Source organism: Acipenser ruthenus, chromosome 10 (genome assembly GCF_902713425.1).
Source record: "Acipenser ruthenus chromosome 10, fAciRut3.2 maternal haplotype, whole genome shotgun sequence".
NCBI lineage: Eukaryota > Metazoa > Chordata > Actinopteri > Acipenseriformes > Acipenseridae > Acipenser > Acipenser ruthenus.
Genome location: NC_081198.1, coordinates 48561552 through 48581369, shown reverse-complemented (window position 1 = coordinate 48581369; position 19818 = coordinate 48561552). Strand labels below are relative to the sequence as shown.

The window sequence follows — 19818 nt, the reverse complement described above, 5'->3', positions numbered from 1 at the left end:
CTCGAATTTTCCAGTATTTCTACCCCCCCCCCCCTTTCAAATCAATGATGTACACGAACGTACAAGTGTAAATTGGTGAACCATTAAAACACAAGGCAAACTCACGTTTTCAAAACGTTTATTTTGTTGCATCACAACGAATTGCATTCAGATTACACAACGACAACCTCTGACCTCAGCTAACCTTTTTTCTCCAGTAACGATGCCGAAGTTTCTGGAAACTCTAGCCCCAGAACGAGCATTAAATAATATCAACCCAATGCCTTAAAACGATATCTATATTAAATCGCGTTGTGAACGTATTTGTGCATGGAAGAAGCTATTCTGAATAGCACAGTTAAACGCTGAGCACGCATTGATAGTTGTGTTCATGTCGATTGTCGGCTGTGCGGATTGTATTTGTGTGATTCGTGTTGCGGGGCCAGGTCGGCGTGTTACCCGGATGGAGCTGCACATGTGCGTTGCAGTGTCCCGGAGCAGTGCTGTTTTATTCACTGATCCTCTCACGTCTCCTCTCAGACCTATCCTGACTGTCTAGGAAAGGTAACGGCCTCAGTGTCTTTTCTTCTGTCTCCTCGACTGACTGCTTCGCAAACAGTGAGTACTGCCGCACGATGCTGCTTGTTATTTTTATTTTTGTGTGTGTATATATATATATATATATATATATATATATATATATATATATACAGTCATTGTAATTATCTTAACTATGTTACTTTGTAATCTAAAGTCACGTTTGTGTGAAAGTCCTTAAATTAGACAGATGCCATACAGGTTCCCTATACATATGATATGGAATTGCAACAAATTAAAATCTTATTGGGGGAAAAAATTGGGTTTAATTTATCAAAAAATAGGCTATGATCTTCCACTGTCAGCTAGACTTGTAATTCTTGGTGACAGCTCGCTACTTTCATTAACAAAAAACACTTAAAAATGTATCTTTTCTGCACTTGTATCGCTAAAAAATGTGTAATATATATATATATATATATATATATATAAGATTCCAACCCACCTTCCTTACAACTATGGAAGAATTTATTGTTAGATAATATCAATTTAGAAAAAATCTCTTACTCTTTAGATTACAAACTTGAGAATTTTAAAAACATGGTACGGCATCAACCTATCTTAAGACTGACATTTATGAATAATCCATGTGACTACTCATTTTAATACTATATTTCTGTTAACTGTATTGATACGAAATTAATACTGTATATTCAAGTAAAGGGGTGGCCAAAATTAATCTTATTGGATGTGAGATTTAACTTTGTGTGTATATTTGTGTTTTATTAATGTATTGTAATTAATGCAATATATGTACAATGCATTTATTGTTTGTATTGTATTTAAAATTAAGAAAAACATAAAAAAGGATACCGCACGACACACTTCCCTTGTTAAACCTACTCTAAAGAACGCCGTTCTTTTTTACGAAGCTGGTTCTAAACTAGGAACACGCAGAATGGTGTGGCTTCATGCTGGCATGCATTGGGGCAGCTTCAATTGTTCGTTTAAAAGGTGTCCCTTCGCATGGTCCAGGGGAATCGGTAGTGAAGATACCGTGCAGTTCATGCATGCACTCTGCTAGGGGTTTGCGCATACAGTGGTTTAATGAAACGTGTTTACTGGCTGGGCCCCTGTGTGTTTGTATGCAGGTATATTTAACATGGTTTACAAAATGCTTCTGGTGGTTTCCGTACGCTCCGCCCTTACGCAAGTTGCGGAGCTGCGAATTTGACCTTGTGATGCGTGACCCTGTGCTACAGGCACACGTGGTGCCGGCACTGCAACCCCACACGTCTCCTCCAGACACTACTGTAATGCACTCCTCAGGTTTACCGAGCTCCGCATCATGTTCATGTGGGATTTGTTTCAGTTCAATACACTCGCAGGCTTGAGTGTTGAATAAGCCGAAACATACTTTTTATACATTAAAATCGAGTTCTGCATAGTGCAACTCGGTGTAACCGAACATTAATACGTATTAATACCTACCAACGTTGATTGTGCTTCGTCGTGTCGAGAACTGGGGTTCAGTGCGCGTTGCTTGCATTCAGTGCCTGTCTGTGTGTCAACATCACAATTTGGGTTTGGGGTTGATAGAACAAGCCTGTATGTAGCAGGCAGGCCTTGTGTAACTGATTGTGCCGTTTTGCTATGGATTTGCAAGTGCTGCTTATTGCTGTTGAATCAGATTTACTAAAATGAGAACCCACACACCTAACAGACAGGAACAATGAACGGCCCCTTCCTTACTGCAGTCTGGGAGTAGGTTGCCTAATCCTGAATTTCTTGCAAATGTTTCTACCTCAAGAACTTTGCTGTTGCATCCTTCATGACATTCCACATGTCGGACAGTTGCATCACACAACTAGAGGAGTTATTCAGCAAGCTCTGGTCTTCCAATCATTGAACTGGAACAGAGAACAAAGTTCAGTGTTCTTCAAGCGATCCTAATGGAGTAACAGACACCCGTTTTTTAAAATGATAATGCATGTGCGCTGTAACACGCTGTATCTCTGAGACCCGTGTGGCTAACGTGGTGTGCTGTCTGATTGCAGGAATGCTCCGCTTGCCCAGTGTACTGAGACAGGTGCGGCCGGTCTCCCGTGCCCTCGCCCCCCACCTCACCCGCGGCTACGCCAAGGACGTGAAGTTCGGCAGTGAAGCCAGGGCGCTGATGCTGCAGGGCGTGGACCTGCTGGCCGACGCCGTGGCTGTTACCATGGGACCCAAGGTACTGCGGTGGGGGACATTGACCCTGAACAGGGATAAGAGAGAAAAACAAGACTAGCCATCACTTTGGAATCCTAAGGTCACACTGAAGAAGCCACTAGCTGAAACGCTTGTCTGCTTGACATGGGTTATTTTATTTTAAGCTTGGTTTGTGTGGACTCCCTGTGATGGTCTCATGTTTGCCTCAATAGCTGCCAAATGGTTTACCATTTATCCTAGTTTTCAATGTAAAAATCAAGCTGGAAACTAGAATCCTTATCAGAAACCTAAAGATGTGCATAGGCTGTATACATGGTGGTGGTGTTAGCTAATGTACTGAAATGTGAGAGCACTGGAGAAAACGTGGACTACTTTATAGCTTGCTCTGCAACACAAGTAAATGGAGTGAAACAAGTTCAGTATTAACCCTGGTGTTGAAGTTCCCAGTTAAGTCTATAGGTCAGCAGTGTGGAGTAGTGGTTAGGGCTCTGCGCTCTTGACCGGAGGGTCGTGGGTTCAATCCCTGGTAGGGGACACTGCTGCTGTACCCTTGAGCAAGGTACTTTACCTAGATTGCTCCAGTAAAAACCCAACTGTATAAATGGGTAATTGTATGTAAAAAATAACGTGATATCTTGTAACAATTGTAAGTCGCCCTGGATAAGGGCGTCTGCTAAAAAATAATAATAATAATAATAATAATAGGTAACGATACACATTGGCCTATTGGCCAAAAAAAATAGTCCGACGCAGAATTAAAAGACCTAGTTTGGGGACAGGAAGTAATATTTTACATTGTTTTATTTGTAACCCTGAAGCACTATATATGAGCATTCTGATGAAGGTTAGGAGGTAACCTAAAGAAAAGCCACTTCCATTGTTACCAAGACCACTGAATGAGCCTCCCCTCTCCTCCCATGGCAGGGCCGCACGGTAATCATTGAGCAGAGCTGGGGCAGCCCCAAGGTGACCAAGGATGGCGTGACAGTGGCCAAGGCCATCGACCTGAAGGACAAGTACCAGAACATCGGCGCCAAGCTGGTCCAGGACGTGGCCAACAACACCAATGAGGAGGCGGGTGATGGCACCACCACCGCTACCGTGCTGGCCAGAGCGATCGCCAAGGAGGGCTTCGAGAAGATCAGCAAGGGGGCCAACCCTGTGGAGATCCGCAAGGGTGTCATGCTGGCTGTGGAGGTCGTCATCAACGAGCTGAAGAGACTGTCCAAGCCAGTCACCACCCCCGAGGAGATCTCGCAGGTAAGAGGAGCCGCTCCTCCTTCCCCCCTCCCCTCTGTCTCTCTCTCACCTCTTATGTCTCCTTCCTTCTTTCCATCTTCCCCTCTCCTTTTTCTTCCTACAGCAGGGCAGGTCAGCTCTGTCACTTCCACACCAGGTATTGGTTCCAACCAAGGTTAATTGCTGAATTGAACCAATTAAACTTCAAGGTCCGAATGCAGGTAATCTTCTCGTTAACCCTGGTGTGCAGAGCGGACCGTCCCTGACCTGCAGCATCTGTGTCCTTCTGCTCTGGCCTTTCGGTTTCCCCCTCGGATCCCATATTCATTTCTCTCTCTGTTCCAGGTGGCCACGATCTCTGCCAATGGTGATCAGGAGATTGGCAACCTCATCTCGGACGCCATGAAGAGAGTGGGGCGCAAAGGTGTCATCACAGTCAAAGTAAGAGAAATGTGCAGAATGAGAAAAGGTCCTTTTACCGGATCCCCTTCCATTATTAATAATGATTCTTGTGATGTGTTGGTTTTGTTCAGGATGGTAAAACTCTGCATGATGAGCTGGAGATCATTGAAGGCATGAAATTCGACCGGGGTTACATCTCTCCCTACTTCATCAACACCACTAAAGGTGAGACCAGCAGGGACCCTGCCTGCTCCTGTGTGCGTGTGTGGAGGGGCCAAGGAGGGATGGGCTTTGAAATTACTTTAAGAACCTGAATTTTGGTGGAAGTTCAGATTGGCTAACCACAGACATCACTTGCTGTAATACTGTACTCCCAAGTTAAGGTATTGCATAGTTTGAATGGGATTATAATAAACACACAATAGCCATTCAATCCATTGGTGCTCGTTCGGTTCCTAGTAGCTGATTGGTCTAAAAACTTTGTCAAGTCGGGTCTTAAAGGATCCCAGTGATTCAGCATCAACAGCGTTGCAATAGTGTGTCTCCTAACACTCTCTCTCTCTCTCTCTCTCTCTCTCTCTCTCTCTCTCTCTCTCTCTCTCTCCAGGTCAGAAGTGTGAGTTCCAGGACGCTTATCTGCTCCTGAGTGAGAAGAAGATCTCCAGTGTCCAGTCCATTGTTCCTGCTCTGGAAATCGCAAACCAGAACCGCAAGCCCTTGGTCATCGTGGCCGAGGATGTGGACGGGGAGGCCCTCAGCACGCTCGTGCTCAACAGGTTGGTCTCCATGTCTCTGTCCTCTGTCTCACTCCACACAGCTAGCACTAAGATAGCTCCTAGTCCCGAATTTAAATTGAAAGTCCTGTCCTAATTTAGTCCACTGAAGAAGACTGCAGCTAAAACGTTTGTCTGCTGGACTACTTCAGTCTGTTTCAGGCCATTCCAATAAACGGGGGTACAGAGACATTAGGGACGTGTACTTTTAATAATACAGCACGTCAGGGCAGTGAGCCTGTTTCAGTGTAATTGGAAATCTGTTTCACTGACTGGCCTCCCCTCCTCAGGTTGAAGGTGGGGCTGCAGGTCGTGGCAGTCAAGGCTCCAGGCTTTGGAGACAACAGGAAGAACCAGCTGCGAGACATGGCCGTCGCCACCGGGGGTGCTGTAAGTATTGCTCGTCCCCTTCAGAGCCTCCATTGCAGATCAGGAGCTGGGCGGTGCATGGCAGCTTTTACAAACACCACTCCATCTGGGCTCGGGCACAACTTTTTGATATCGATGACCCTCTCTCGACCTCTCAGGTGTTTGGGGACGAGGTGTCCGGCCTCACTCTGGAGGATATTCAGCCTCACGACTTCGGGAAGGTGGGGGAGGTGATAATCACCAAGGATGATACCATGCTGCTTAAAGGCAAGGGGGTCCAGGAGGCCGTGGAGAAGCGCATTCAGCAGATCGTGGAGGAGCTGGAAGTCACCACCAGTGACTACGAGAAGGAGAAGCTCAACGAGAGGCTGGCCAAGCTGTCTGACGGAGTCGCTGTGCTCAAGGTGGGTCGAGGCGGGAGGGGAGGCGGGATCTGTGGACACTCGAGTCATGAGATCCGAACTGCCCTCTTACCCACAGAAACGATACATTCATCATAAAGCTTCGCCTTTTTATAAGCTCAGATGTGTCGGAGGTCAAAGCCTGGTGTGACTCTGAACTGTACAGTGGCATTCTTAATTATTTAAATTGAATCAATTACACCCCCATCCAGGTCTCAAAGCAGGTAATGATCTCATACCTGTTCATGCTGATGTGTAAAATAAACCTTTTGGACTCCCACCGCCACATTAATACATAACTTAAAGGCGGTTATTTTTTTAGCATTGTAAATGGCATGTGTCTTTTCACTGTTGTAGCAGTGCTGAAAGTAGTTGGCTGTGTATTACTATAGCATGCACTCCAGCTTGTGTTGTCCTTTTGATTGGGATGCGGTTGAGGCATAGTACAGTGTAGAGCAGGAGCATCAAACTCCAGTCCTTGAGGGCTGCAGGGTCTTCTGGTTTTCATTCCAACTTAAGCTCTCAGTTAACATCATTGATCTAATTATTTGTTGAATTTGACATATTTCATATTTTAAGGTCTTTTATAGTTGATGGTTTTAAAAATGCCCTTGATTCAAGGTACACTACCTATGAAACATTGAGGCCTGAAGAGAAGTGTTAAATGTGTCCAGTTAATCAAATAATTAGACCAATTAAGTAACAGTGAGCTCGGTCGGGTGGAACGAAAGCCAGCTCTCGTCCTGACAGCCTCTCTGCCTCTCAGATTGGTGGCACGAGTGACGTGGAGGTGAACGAGAAGAAGGACCGCGTGACGGACGCTCTGAATGCCACGCGTGCCGCGGTGGAGGAGGGGATCGTGCAAGGAGGAGGCTGCGCTCTGCTGAGGTGCATCCCTGTGCTGGACACCATCAAACCAGCCAACGAAGACCAGAAAGTGGGTACGTACCGGCTTAGCTTCCTGAACACCCGAGCACAATGCAATCCAAGAGGAAGTGCTGCCCAGGCCTGACCCCTGACCCTGACCCTGCTGCTGCTTAGCTTGAGCACATAACTTGCTTCACTGCTGCCAGTTTTGATATATATTTTTCTCTCTCAGGTATTGAGATTATCCGTAATGCCCTGCGTATCCCTGCCATGACGATAGCGAAGAACGCGGGAGTGGAGGGCTCTCTGGTGGTGGAGAAGATCCTGCAGAGCTCGGATGAGATCGGCTACGACGCGCTGCTTTGCACCTACGTCAACATGGTTGAGAAGGGCATCATCGACCCCACCAAGGTCAGACACTTGTCCAAGTCCTAGGCATTGGACTTGAGAAACACAATATCCTCTTATCAGAAAGAGAGAAATAACACTTCTGGCTAGCTTAGTATAACCATGAAAAGAGGTTTTTTTCAAAGTTTGGTATCTCTTTTTTCTATGCTGGATAAATAATTGCTAGTAAACCTGTGAAACTTTATAAAAGAGCAAAGAAAAAAATGTGCACAAGAACAATTAGACAAAAACTATACATGCATGCATATGTACATACATGCCCCAAATTTTGCGTCCGATCGATCAAATATACATTTCAACACAAAGGCTAAGAGTACGGTCATTTTTCCATCCAATGGATTTATTTTGCGTCTCTTCCCCCTCCCCCCCCCCCCCCCTTTTTTTTTTTTTGTAAATTTTTGGAACCCCTAACCGTGTCTCTTGCTTTGCAGGTTGTCCGGACCGCACTGATGGACGCGGCAGGCGTGGCGTCTCTGCTCTCCACAGCCGAGGCCGTGGTGACGGAGCTGCCCAAGCAGGAGAAGGAGGCTCCCATGGGGGGAGGCATGGGCGGGATGGGTGGGATGGGCGGAGGCATGTTCTAGACCTCCTACCTGTCTCACACTCTATCCCTTAACAGCCTTTGCCAAGACTGCCCTCTCTCTACCCCCACTCCCCCGGTCCTTGCAGTGGGGGTGCGGAGAGGGATCCGTCTGCCACGTGTTGGAGAGAGCAGCGGGAGGGACACTCAGACATTCATTGCTTCTCGGGACTGAAGCCGTTCTCAACACGACCCATCTGTTTACTTCTAGCTCTGTGTATCCCGGTCTCTGTCCCCCTGCTTTGTCATTTATTTTCTATTTGAAGTAATTGCCATTTGCCATTTTTCGTGATAGATTTTTTCGGTACTTGGGTGTGCAAACTAAATATTTATTGTATGCATCCTCCTGAAGAGAAACACAGAATTATAGAAAATGCGATTCATGTGTAGCTCAGCCATTCTAATCTGGGTTTCTACACAAAGATATGAGCTACCGCATATTAGCATAGTGTCACTGAGAAGGACTCGTGAGGTTAATGCGATAGGGATGCTTGTCGGATCTCTTCCTTCTCTATCACCTGGTTGTACTGGAGAAGCCCTTTTCCATTCCTGAGATGGCATAGACCAACATCCCATTGGAATTTGAGAATGCTCTCTGGTCTGGCCACCCCCCTCAGTCTTCTCCAGTTATGAGTCTCTTTTTCACTTCCATCATTTCTGGTGATGAGACCTTGGTGCACTGTGGGTGAGTGAGAGGGAGGAGCTAATGGGAATGTGGGTGCCAGATTGGAGCATGAACTGGGAGTAGGTGGGTAGTCTGCCCTGGACTGGGGTCCGTCTACATTCCCTGCATCATCTTAAACATCTCAATCATGTGTGGGGTTGGGTCAAAGCATTTAAGGATGCAGATTTCTTTTTGTTTCTTTTTTTTTTATTTAAGAAATGTTTTTCTGTACAAGGCATCCCTATGCTTACTAAACATGTTGTACAATTTAGCCGTTTAATTAAATACTTTGTTTTTGTTTAATAAAATCAGATTCTTCAAATGCCAGTGTTTTTTTTTCTTGTTGTTTAAAAACTGTTTTTCCATTGTTTGTTTTCATTCTAGGTATATTTTATCAATGTCTTCATGAAGTTTGTAACTAGTTTTGTTTTGGATTTACTGTATCACAATCACACACCATCACCACTGTTCTGCAGTGCATGTTATTCATGCAGTGCCACAAAGGGGCGCTCTCTCCCAGGGTTGAGTTTAAGAATGGTTTTGCTCATATCACAAAACTTGTATTTCTAGATCTAACAATCCATTTCCTCACTCTTCTATGTCGGGTTTACTGTGCAGCTGGTGAATGAGAGGAAAAAGATTAAATGGTGTGGTATGTTTTACAAATGAGGTTTCATGATTTCAGGGCTCATTTTAACAAGTCTCTTTTGATTATTACACGACTGTTGGTAAACATCGTGGGAGATTTAAGGAGGGATCTTGTCAAGTGCAGGAGAACAATGGCTAGTTTTTAGTAGGTTTGACCCCCAAACAAGGGCCATGGAAGCTGTTCTTATCTAGTCTACTTCACTCCTCAAACACAGGGCTGTCCCCCTTACCTAACCCACCTGCATGAATCAAATGGTGACCCCTTTTCTTAAAAGGGTATTGACAGCAGGATTTGCCTATTTAAAAAGGCAGCCACCGCAAGGAGACAATCACATCAGCATTCAAACCTTGAAATGGTCATTGACAAATTAGCTCAGGGTTGAGGGGATTGAGTAGGCTTAAGGAGGATAATAAAATAAAGAAATACAATACACTCTATAACACCCTTCACTGCCTTTGTGAGGCTTTCTCACACGTGGTCATTCTGTTGATACAAAACTCACCTAAGGTACTTGGGAGTCATTTCTAAATCTGACTTGCCACCTGGTAGTTTAATACAGAATTCATCATTCCAGTGCCTGTGAAACACTGCTAGGTTGAGCTGATCATTCCACACGCAGACAGACCTCACGGGAGAAGGTCTTTCTTAGGCTTACAAGGTACCGGGGCCCGTATTTATCAAATGTGTATACGCTGCTTTTCCATTCCGATGCACACACGTCTGAACCGACGCTACTAGATTTAGCAACACAGAAAGTTGCATACGAAGGTTCTTAAGCCTGTTCTACACTGGCAATTCTACCTGGGTCCAGACCTGGTTCTGGCTACCCGAGTCACAATCCCACGCAGTGTGAAACCATGTACCCGCGTCCCAGAGACCAACCTCAGGATGTACTTTGACATGCTTTGACCCGGGTTGAGCAAGACAAAATGCATGACGACGAAATAACAAACAGCCACACTTGACTAAAGGTTTACCTTCAGCAAGGAACATTTCTGTTTATTCTGTTTAGCCATATTTTTGTTGCTTGAGACACACCATGAGCCAGATTGCAGCAGGGATGAAGAAACATTTGCCCTAATCAACATCTGGGCCGAAGGTTCAATCCAGAGAAGCTTGGATGGAAGCGTCTGTAACAAGCTGCTTCCAGGTCATTGATACGGGCATTGTGTGCTTGTGTCTGTCACCCAGGACAACCCTGCTTTATCAAACGTAGTGTGTAATCACGTAGCCAACCTGCATGACACCGAGTCCTGACCCCTGGGTAGAGCACGTCAGTGTGAAGGGGGCTTAGCGTTAGGCAACGGTACTGCAAGAGACGATCAAATGATTTATTTTTGTTGTGATCTGTAATCTCCGAGTTTCTTACTGACAACAGTTGCTGAAATAACACAGGGACATTTGATAAATACAGGATAAAGAAGGGGACTGTGAAAACTAAGTGTGCGTGGTCATATTTAAACAGACCGTATTAATATCCACCACTTTAGATAAAAGTGAATAGACTCCATTCTTTTCCATTCATTGTTGTTGTTTTGAATACCAAGTGAGAGAACCCCTCTAACCAATGAAATAATGAAGATTGTGTTTTAATTTAACTTCAGAGTATCAGGTGCACAAACTAGCGTCAAATCATCTCTGGTAATACAACATGAAATCACAAATCAATTCCAATAAATATTTATATAACCACTTCGATCTCTGACAAACACAACTTTACACACACACCAGAAACTGCACTTCAATTTATCTACTAAAATATATTTCTTTATGTACATCTAAATTATTTTACATATATTTCAAGAAAAAATATGTATTTTTTCTATACAGTGGCATATAATACATAAAAAAAGGTAAAAACTGTGCCCCCCACACCCCAACAAACTAAAACATAGCCCCCATATACATATGTGTTTTTTCACAAGTGTACAGATCAGCTTTTCTGCCCTTGAGGATTCTTCACAGGTACAGCAGCAGATCCAAACAGTGGAGTTCCCTTTGATCAAACTCCTTCTCAGACCTCTAACAGAGTTCAGACCCCACAGCTCAGTCACTGGCTCATCGACTCCGGGACCAGGTGGGAACTGCTAGACTGGAGATGCTGGGTTAAAATCCCACACCCAGCCATTGACTAACTGTGTGAGGCAGCGTGCCCCACTAATCACAGACTAGATACTGGAGACCCAGGGTTTGAATCAGCTGTCATACTGGGCGAACCTCCTAAACCACACACTATATTTTTTCAGTCTTTTTATTGCCCTGGCAAGAGCTGGTAGGGCCATCAAGACACGACTGGAACCTGCCTCCGTCGACCCTCTTCCCTCGTGGATTAGGACGAGCAGTGGGCAATGACAAGAGCCGGTCAACAGTTTAGTTTGAGTGTTGTCAATACGTAGCCCGTCCGTTCCCCCCCCGCCCCCGATGAGGACCCCCCCCTGCCCCCCCCATATCCATTCCACCCAACCTCCCTCCTCGTTACGTGTGGTGCACTTCGTGAAACATGAACTCCTGCGGGATCCTTGTCTCCGGCCCGTACACCTTCCCTGCGCGCCTCTCAAAGGCCGCCACCATCTGCTTCACCACCTCGTCGAAGAACACCGTCGCCAGCTGGGAGTGCAGCAGCGAGCGGAACTCGAACGAGATCTGAAGGGAGCCGGAGACAAGACAAACAGCAGACTGTGAGAGGAGCCCTGGGGTGGATTACTACAAGTCAGTATGTCATGCCTGTGCCACATGTCCGTGTCTCTTATTGTACAACATAACATCTTGTGCAAGTTCGGGAACATGTTCCGTCTGCCCCCCCCGCACACAACTTTTTATATAGTACAAAAACAAATGTGTTTTTTTAGTTTTTCTTTTTGTTTTAACTTTAGAATTGTCATATGTTCAAAGCACAGAGATGGTATCTACACACAAGATGAAGTGGAATTTTTTTTTTTTTAAATCCTCAAGTGACTACTTGGAAGTTTATCAATTCTACACTATAGGGTCGAGCCCCATGATCTGGTGTACAGCAGCTGTGCTCCGTCCCTGGATGTGAAGCTTGTACAGTAGAGCGCACAGGACCAGGGTTTCATGTGGAGTGTGCTGTACTCACAGAGAAGTCCAGTGTGCAGGTTCTGGGGTACCCCGGGATCCCCGGGCTGAATCTCCACACCGTCTCCAGGTGATTGAACAGCCTCCCGTCCGTGCAGGAAGCCTGCGGAGGAGACAGGAAACACAACCGTCACCGCTGGGATGGCTGGAGTTTTACAGCTGGCTTCATGGAGCTTGATTTCAGTACTGATCCTGGACTGCTCAATTAGGTAAGCTAATCCAAGTTTAAAGCCAATAGGAGTCTGTGAAACTAGCTTATAGTTTTCTAGTTTAACAAATAAGCACCAAAATACCAGAATGCTTTTTACAGCCAGTGTATCTCCAACACCATTTTAGAGTGTGAAATTCAGTCACACACACGGTCAGAACACAGTTCTATAAGCCACATTTATCCACTTAAATATTGGAAAATTTATTTCACGTTTATATTTATTTCAAAATGAAACAAATGATTATAAATGATAAACAGAACAAACATTTCAATGGTTAAATCATATTAATCTTTTAATTTTATTATTTGAGTGACCAATTTTTATTTATTCCATCCCCCCCCCCCCCCCTCCCAATTTGGAATGTCCAATTATGTTTTTTCTCCTCTCCGCAGCGGGTCCCCACACAGCAGATGTTCTGTGGGCATGCAAGCGTTCTCCGATCTCACAAGCCTTAAGCCAGAATCACTCCAGAGCAGAGGGAGACCGATCCCGAGAACATCAGCCCTGCTTTTTATCCACTCTGAATGTGCTCGGTGTCTGGCCAGTAGGGCTCGCTGTTGCGTGATGAGAAGAAGCAATCCCTGCCGGTCTCCCATCCCCCAGCCCGGGCCCGTCTTTGCACAGCCCAGACATGAACTGGCGCCGCCCAAGCTGTGTGACTCATCCTGCGCTCCCTGTGGCAGCGCTTTAACTGGACGAGCCACTTGGGGACCCCAAATAATATTCTTATATACAAGCCTAGTTGGAATATTGATCTGTGTCGGGGTGCCACAAGAGAAAAACAACAGAGAGGAGCCTGAGAGTCTGGACCAGCGCGCTCCCTACCTTGACCAGGTGCGGGCGCACCAAGGTGACGAGGGAGGTGTACTTCTCCATCACGGGGGAGAACCCCACCTCCAGGTGTGCCTTGCAGTACCCCGACCGGCGCAACACCACCTGGGACTTCTTACACCATGGCACAAATTGCTTGTAGTCTTCCACTCCCGCCACCACATCATACATCTCCAGCATGGAGTACCTGCAGAGACAGCATGCTGTCAGCACCTGGGAATCAAGCCCCTCAGCAGGGTGGAGACTGAGAATCAATACAGGAAAAACCGCTGTTTCAAGGAGTTAAACTTCCTGGTGTCAGCCCAGCAATACAGCAATGACCAAAGGTTTTATTTATCATTGTGTAATCAAAAAGGGGACTACAAAATGATGTAACTTTATAAAAAGCAACATTTTTTTTTATTTTATAGGTGGATGCAAAACATTTGGGCCATAGCTGCAGGATGTTCTGAAGGCCCAAAGGCCATGCATTACAGCAGGGTGCTGTGAGCCGCTGCAGAGCGAGAGGCCCGTACCCTATGATGCGCCTCTCAGAGTACTCCTTCCGCTTGTTGATGAACGGAGCGGCGAGGTTCAGGAAGCTCCTGGCTGGTGTGATGAGGACGGGGTTGCATGGCGACACAGGGAGCAGGATGGGGGCTCTGGTCATCAAGAGACCGCACGAAGACAGGTGCCTGCATCAGGAAGGAAATCAACACATAGATAACAGGCAGAGGGGAGGAGACTTCTTTACCTCTCTCAAGGGAGTGTGTGTGTGTGTCTGTCTGTCTGTGTGGCTTGTGTAATTACTATGGTGGTTTAAATAAGTCATCCAGAACAATTAAAAAGACTCAACAGCTCAAATGTCAACGAGCTTCATAAATAAAATGTCTTTGCAATGTCTTTAGAAATGTGTGTCCATTAAGCGACCCTTCACACTTTCAATTAGGAGCGCAATCCACATGACCCCGTAATAAATACTGTAATCAGTTCATTCTAGCATTGAAGATACAGCACAGCATGCAAGTAACGTGCATATACCCATCCCAGAAGAGACTATAAATAGCACGGTATCACGACCTACATCATATCAACATGCAGAACGGCAATGGCATAGAACACACTGTACTACGCCCACAAACTGCATGAATATTACAGCATGCTCTATAACCCTCGCCTCCACTCAGGAGGCGGAGCAGCTCAATAGAAATCACAAGCTTGCCCTTGGGCAGGCTCTGTTCCCAAGAGTAAAAGCACGAGTCAGGAATGAGGGCTCCTACAGGATGGTCCCATAGTGACTAATCATGTTGCAATTCACACAGGATGTCTGTACTAACCAAGGCTTTAAACAACTAGAAACACACTTATTAGCAGAACAATTACTTATGGATCGTTTAGGGGATCCGAACACCTGCCACACAGGGCACGGCAAAGCCTTGGGTACTATTACTTTAAAACTATCCTGCTGTAGCTGCTATCCAAGAAAGCTGATGGCTGTGTGGGATAGGCTTAGTTGCTACTACCCCTGTAAGTTGCACCAGGCCAGAACAGATTCAGGGTATTTTGGTAACTATTCTTCCACAGGTTGCAGCAGGAGCTTCTGTCTGTGCTGGAGAGGTGCTTTGTTCTTAGTCTGTACACACCACAATCTGGATTGTGTGGAAAGAGAATACATGCTTTAGTAGAGATGGGGAGTGGGCTGTAGAAATGGCACTGTGATTTAGTGATTATACTGTACTGTAGAGGTGCAATCAGCAACCACAGTGCTAATCAGATATCAGACAGGTAATATAATCAACAGTGAATCCGTGCATTAACACTTACTCTGTGTAGACGTCACAAAATAAAACTGAACACATGCATGTGCAGCATATTAAACAGGAATATAGGATTGCAAAATATAATAATAAATATATTAAATTCTACCATTTCTCAAATAGATAGTTCATCACAAAAACAAATATGAACAGATTAGCTTTGTGAAAGCGTGTGTTTCAGGGTAGCTGGCTCATGAGGCTCCAAATAGGGTACCGGGCGATTAATCAATTCATTCAGAGCCGCTAAATAAAGCGGGTGGCCAATTGATTGTTTTCATCCTTATAATACAGCGCAGGTACACAGCCCGTGTACTCACTGCTGCTTTTTGGCAGGTTCCCCAGTCCATCTTGTGACTGGCTGCTCACTGCAGCTGCCTGGCTGTGTTGATACAAACGGTCTCCCCTGTGCGTGATGTCTTCATGGGTGCACTGCCCCCAGGCAGTGCTTTTACAAGGTGCAGGGAGCCCGTTTTCGTACAAATCCATGTTAGAAAGATCAGCTCAGTCTGCACTTGTGTAGCCAAAACCAAATCTTCTTTCCCCACACCATGGGTTTCATTACTGAGCCTTCAGTCGAATCTCGACAACTCACCAACGTTTTTACATGTACTTATATATTAGATGACCAAAATGCAACTGCACATGAACTTTCACTGCCTAAACACACTTCGATTCCCCCCACCGCCACCTCCCCTCCCCCTTTAAACAAAAGGCTAGTATAACATGTATCATTATCATTATTATTATTACTACAGTCCATTAGGGGAGTCTACTGCTGCGACTAATTTATAAGATGGGTACACCGTCATAAATTGTTTATTAATTGCAGTGCAGCACAAAGACTTACTCTGAAGCAGTTGTAGAATTTAGAGTAAATACACTGAAAATTAACGGCAACAACTTTCACCCGGATTCAAAAATCAAATTACGATGTGTGAACGCATTTCCTCTGTATCTAGCACACTGCGTGTAACTAACCTTCCTTATCAGTAAAACAAATACAGAAACAGCAAATACTACTGTGCGAACGTAACTTTACACGATTCAACAAAGGCGTAATGTCTAACTAGTCTATTATATTGCAAACATCTGCTTCGCTTAACTGCGGCACTGCCGGTAAAAAAAATATAGTAATTAACTGCACCGGTTTTCTTACAAACAACGGCCAACTGAAACGGAAGTGGTCTCCAATAAAATGCGGTCCGAACAGTCTCTTTGTTATTTTTCGTTTCAAAAAAGTATTTTCTGAGTTGACCTCAAACTCTGAAAGGTCGGAAATTTTCCAGTGCGGGGGAGACTCGAGATTTCAACGGCATTAAAACATATATTCAATAAAAAAGCTGGTATTATCCCCAGCTCCCTACCGAACTGCATTCCTGGTGCTCCTCTCACGGTTGGCAGTGGCCGGTAAATCGCTAACACACTCGGCTAGTGCTCTCCTCAGACCCTGCACACTCCTCGCCATCTTCTCAGCAGTGAAATTCCAGCTTCCACCAAGCAGCTGATACTTTCTCTTCTCTGAGCCCGCCCCTCTGAAGGCGCAGCCCCTTGTACAGAAGCTTTTGATTGGTCAAAGGGGGTCGCATTCGCGCTCTCACTGGTTGCAGGAGACGCCCTTCAGCGGTGCACCTTGTCCAGTTTTGCTTGCGGAGGGAAGTCACGAGACGAGAAGCTTGGATTGGATTACCCTCCCCCGGCCCCCGTACCCTCTCTCTCTCCCCCCTAAAGGTTAGGGCTAAATTTGGGGAGAGCGCGTGATTGAGGTATAGCATGCCAACCAACGTCATAATTATAGTACTGTAATATTATACAGTAATTCCTTTAAAAAGTGCTCTCTTACCCTTATATAGTAATGTTTCAGGGTTTGGTGTCAAACGAAATGATATTTTGCAGGGGCCAAGGGGGAGGTAATAATACTACACTGTAATTCACATGTGTCGCCTCACCCCTCCAATAACACATTGTACTGCACAGGTTTTTCCCTACTAGCGGGGTTTTGCTACACAATTAGGGACGACCTGAGTGTTGATTTAAAGTTCCTAGAACCCAGATTGGAAACTTTGTCAGGACTTCAGAGCTGATTCTACCCATTCCCTGTAAGTGTAGCCTCAGCTCTTTTAGAGCATGAAGAGGATTTTACTGCAGCAGGTAATCTGGATTGCAGCAGAGGAGTAGTCTTGGGATCACCACAGATAGGGTGGTGATACAATCCAGGATGATTCTCCAGCGCTGTGAAATGCTGGTGTTCACAGTGGAGTATAGTTTTTTTTTTCTGTTGTAGTTTTAATCTAGGAAACACCTGTAGTATTTTGGGGGCCCATCTACTTAGAAAGCTGCCTATGATGATCAATTCTAGATGAGAGCCCACCAGACTAGGGCAACCGTATGACTCCATGTACACCAGGACAGATTGGGACAGTCCAGGCTTTTCAACGCACACCCCAATGCACGGAGTATGTGCATATAGTAGATATATATATATACAGTGGTTTGCAGAAGTATTCACCCCCTGCCAATAATGTGACATTTTGTTGAATTACAAATAATGTATGCGCAGTTTTTCAAACAAACTTTTCTTCAAAGCTGTAGTGGTTAAACTGAACACTGTTGCAAAACTTTGCAAAACTTGCAAAGAAAATGTACAAAATTAAATTTACTGGTTGCATAAGTATTCAGCCCCTTAAGTCAGTACTTGGTAGAAGCACCTTTTGCAGCAATTACTGCTATGAGTCTTTGTGGATAGGTCTCTACTAGCTTTGCACACTAGGATGGTGACATTTTTGCCCATTCTTCACAGGAAAATTGCTCCAGTTCTGATAAGTTTGTTGGGGATTGTCGATGGACTGCAATCTTCAAGTCTCGCCATAAATTTTTGATTGGATTCAAGTCAGGACTTTGACTGAGCCACACAAGAACATTAATCCTCTTCTTGTTCAACCACTCCAGTGTGGCTTTGCCTGTACTTTGCACCATCCATTCTCCCCTCTATCCTGACAAGCTTCCCAGTCCCTGCTGAAGAGAAGCATCCCCATAACATGATGCTGCCACCACCATGTCTTTCTTGCCACCTGTCCATACAGGCCAGCTTTGTGTAGGGACCGGCTTATTGTTGATGTGTGAACACTGACTCCCATCTCAGGCACAGAACTTTGCAGATCTCTCAAGGTCATTGTTGGCTTCAGAGTGACATACCGAACCAGTTTCCTGCTTGCCCAGCTGCTCAGTTTGGGAGGGCGACCTGATCTGGGTAGTGTCTGGGTGGTATGATGCATCTTCCACTTCTTAATGATTTATTGTACTCTTCTCCTGCTCTGTGCCTCTCTACCACTTTATCCCTGACTTGTTTCGAAAGCTCCTTGGTCTTCATGGTTGCTTTGTCGGATCACTATGTGAGTTGCAGCTTGAAAGTCTTTATATACCTGAGGGAAATTATTGACAAGTTAAACCACTTTGAGTACACACAGGCTGAAACCATTTCACTAATTTTGTGACCTTTCAAACAAATCATTTGCACCTGAGCTGATTTAGGGCTGCAGTAGCAAAGGGGTTGAATACTTATATAAATGAGATTAATCTGTTCTTTCTCTGTAAATCTTATATATATTCTATATGCATTTTTTAACTTTATCAATGTGGAGTAGTTTGTGTAGATTCTACATGTAAAGTCTAATTTGAAAGCGTTGTGGAGTATGCTCAGGTGCCAACAAAATGTGAAAACTTTGCAGGGGGTGAATACTTCTGCAAACCACTGTATATGCATGTGCTTTGTATTCCAGGAAGATGGGGCACCATGCCACACCTCCATAAAACCAAACATGCCGTACACAGGAACGCTATGTGCTTTCCAGCAGCACAGCATGTCATAAACAATTGTGACCGCATTGTTTGATGTGAGTCCCCTTGTCTTAACAGACAGTGTGGCTGTCGAGGGTCTGTGTGCACTATAGATACACTGTACTGTACTCTACAAGCGCATCCTTTTTAAAATCTATGCTCTCCCTCTACAATAAAAAAGGGGACCCTTATAAAACTCTACCACTTTAAATGTGCACAGTAATTCAGCAGCCTTCCCCCATGCTTTATTACACTTTGCCATGCTTTATTAACCTAGCTTCTCACTGGCTCCATGCTGGTGGCACGGGAACCCAGGATAATCCAGTCTCCACTGGGCTGTTTTAGTTCCAGTTCCAGTTCCAGGGGGTTGTAGTGGGTGACGTCAATATGGTCAGTATATCAGTGGTAAGTTGAGACAAGCCCCTGTGCGTAAGGAAAGGCAAATGGAATGCTGTATGCTGGTATCATAGCACCCACATTACAGCTGAAACAGATGCAAGTTGTCCTAAGGTTACCTGTTAATTTTGGCAGGATAAGAGGCACCAACTGGCGCCATGCACGCATGTGTAGAGGTCATTGCAATAGGGAAACATTTCACCTTTTCAAATGAGGTGCTACCTCCATATGAGCAGAACCACAACCACAGGGGTATCTGAATGAAAATATCATGTTTTCTATTGCAGTGCGATCAAGTGGTCCCATTCTCCACTCCCCATTCCAACCTGGTATGACATACAGTTCAAGGTTATTTCTCACTAACACTATTGTGTCAGATATCGTAAATATACTGTGTGTGTGTGTGTGTATATATATATATATACTTTCCACAAAGTAACATACTTTATTTTCACATTACTTTATTATTTAGCTCAGAATATATTTGTATATTTAAAACAATTAAATCGGTTACATTGCATCATTGCAGGTGGTATCGACAGTGCTGCAGTGCAGGGTTAATTTGACTTTTATT

At 44.9% G+C, this 19818-nt stretch overlaps 2 protein-coding genes across 2 annotated transcripts; one reads left to right on the top strand and one right to left on the bottom strand.

The window, feature by feature from the left end:
- Positions 1-434: 434 nt before the first annotated feature.
- LOC117413826 (60 kDa heat shock protein, mitochondrial-like) lies at positions 435-8752 on the top strand. The gene is made up of 11 exons (XM_034023172.3): positions 435-597; positions 2574-2749; positions 3652-3987; positions 4312-4407; positions 4500-4593; positions 4976-5144; positions 5432-5531; positions 5669-5914; positions 6678-6852; positions 7011-7189; positions 7618-8752. The coding sequence occupies exons 2-11, from the start codon at positions 2576-2578 to the stop codon at positions 7768-7770; spliced, it is 1722 nt and encodes a 573-aa protein (XP_033879063.3). The 5' UTR covers positions 435-597; positions 2574-2575; the 3' UTR covers positions 7771-8752.
- A 2762-nt stretch (positions 8753-11514) lies between these two features.
- Positions 11515-16547, bottom strand: LOC117404671 (coenzyme Q-binding protein COQ10 homolog B, mitochondrial-like). Its single transcript, XM_034007591.3, has 5 exons — positions 16379-16547; positions 13734-13892; positions 13213-13405; positions 12177-12278; positions 11515-11722 (listed from the first exon to the last, which is right to left on the bottom strand). The coding sequence occupies exons 1-5, from the start codon at positions 16477-16479 to the stop codon at positions 11555-11557; spliced, it is 723 nt and encodes a 240-aa protein (XP_033863482.3). The 5' UTR covers positions 16480-16547; the 3' UTR covers positions 11515-11554.
- Between the last annotated feature and the right edge of the window lie 3271 nt (positions 16548-19818).

Coding starts and splice junctions, on each gene's coding strand:
- LOC117413826 (XM_034023172.3), top strand. CDS start 2,576: ATGCTCCGCTTGCCCAGTGTACTGAGACAGGTGCGGCCGGTCTCCCGT. Junction 4,594..4,975: donor CTTCATCAACACCACTAAAG/GTGAGACCAGCA, acceptor CTCTCTCTCCAG/GTCAGAAGTGTGAGTTCCAG. Junction 5,915..6,677: donor ACGGAGTCGCTGTGCTCAAG/GTGGGTCGAGGC, acceptor TCTGCCTCTCAG/ATTGGTGGCACGAGTGACGT.
- LOC117404671 (XM_034007591.3), bottom strand. CDS start 16,479: ATGGCGAGGAGTGTGCAGGGTCTGAGGAGAGCACTAGCCGAGTGTGTT. Junction 13,893..16,378: donor AGCACCAGGAATGCAGTTCG/GTAGGGAGCTGG, acceptor TTCCTGATGCAG/GCACCTGTCTTCGTGCGGTC. Junction 11,723..12,176: donor CCTGCACACTGGACTTCTCT/GTGAGTACAGCA, acceptor GGCTCCCTTCAG/ATCTCGTTCGAGTTCCGCTC.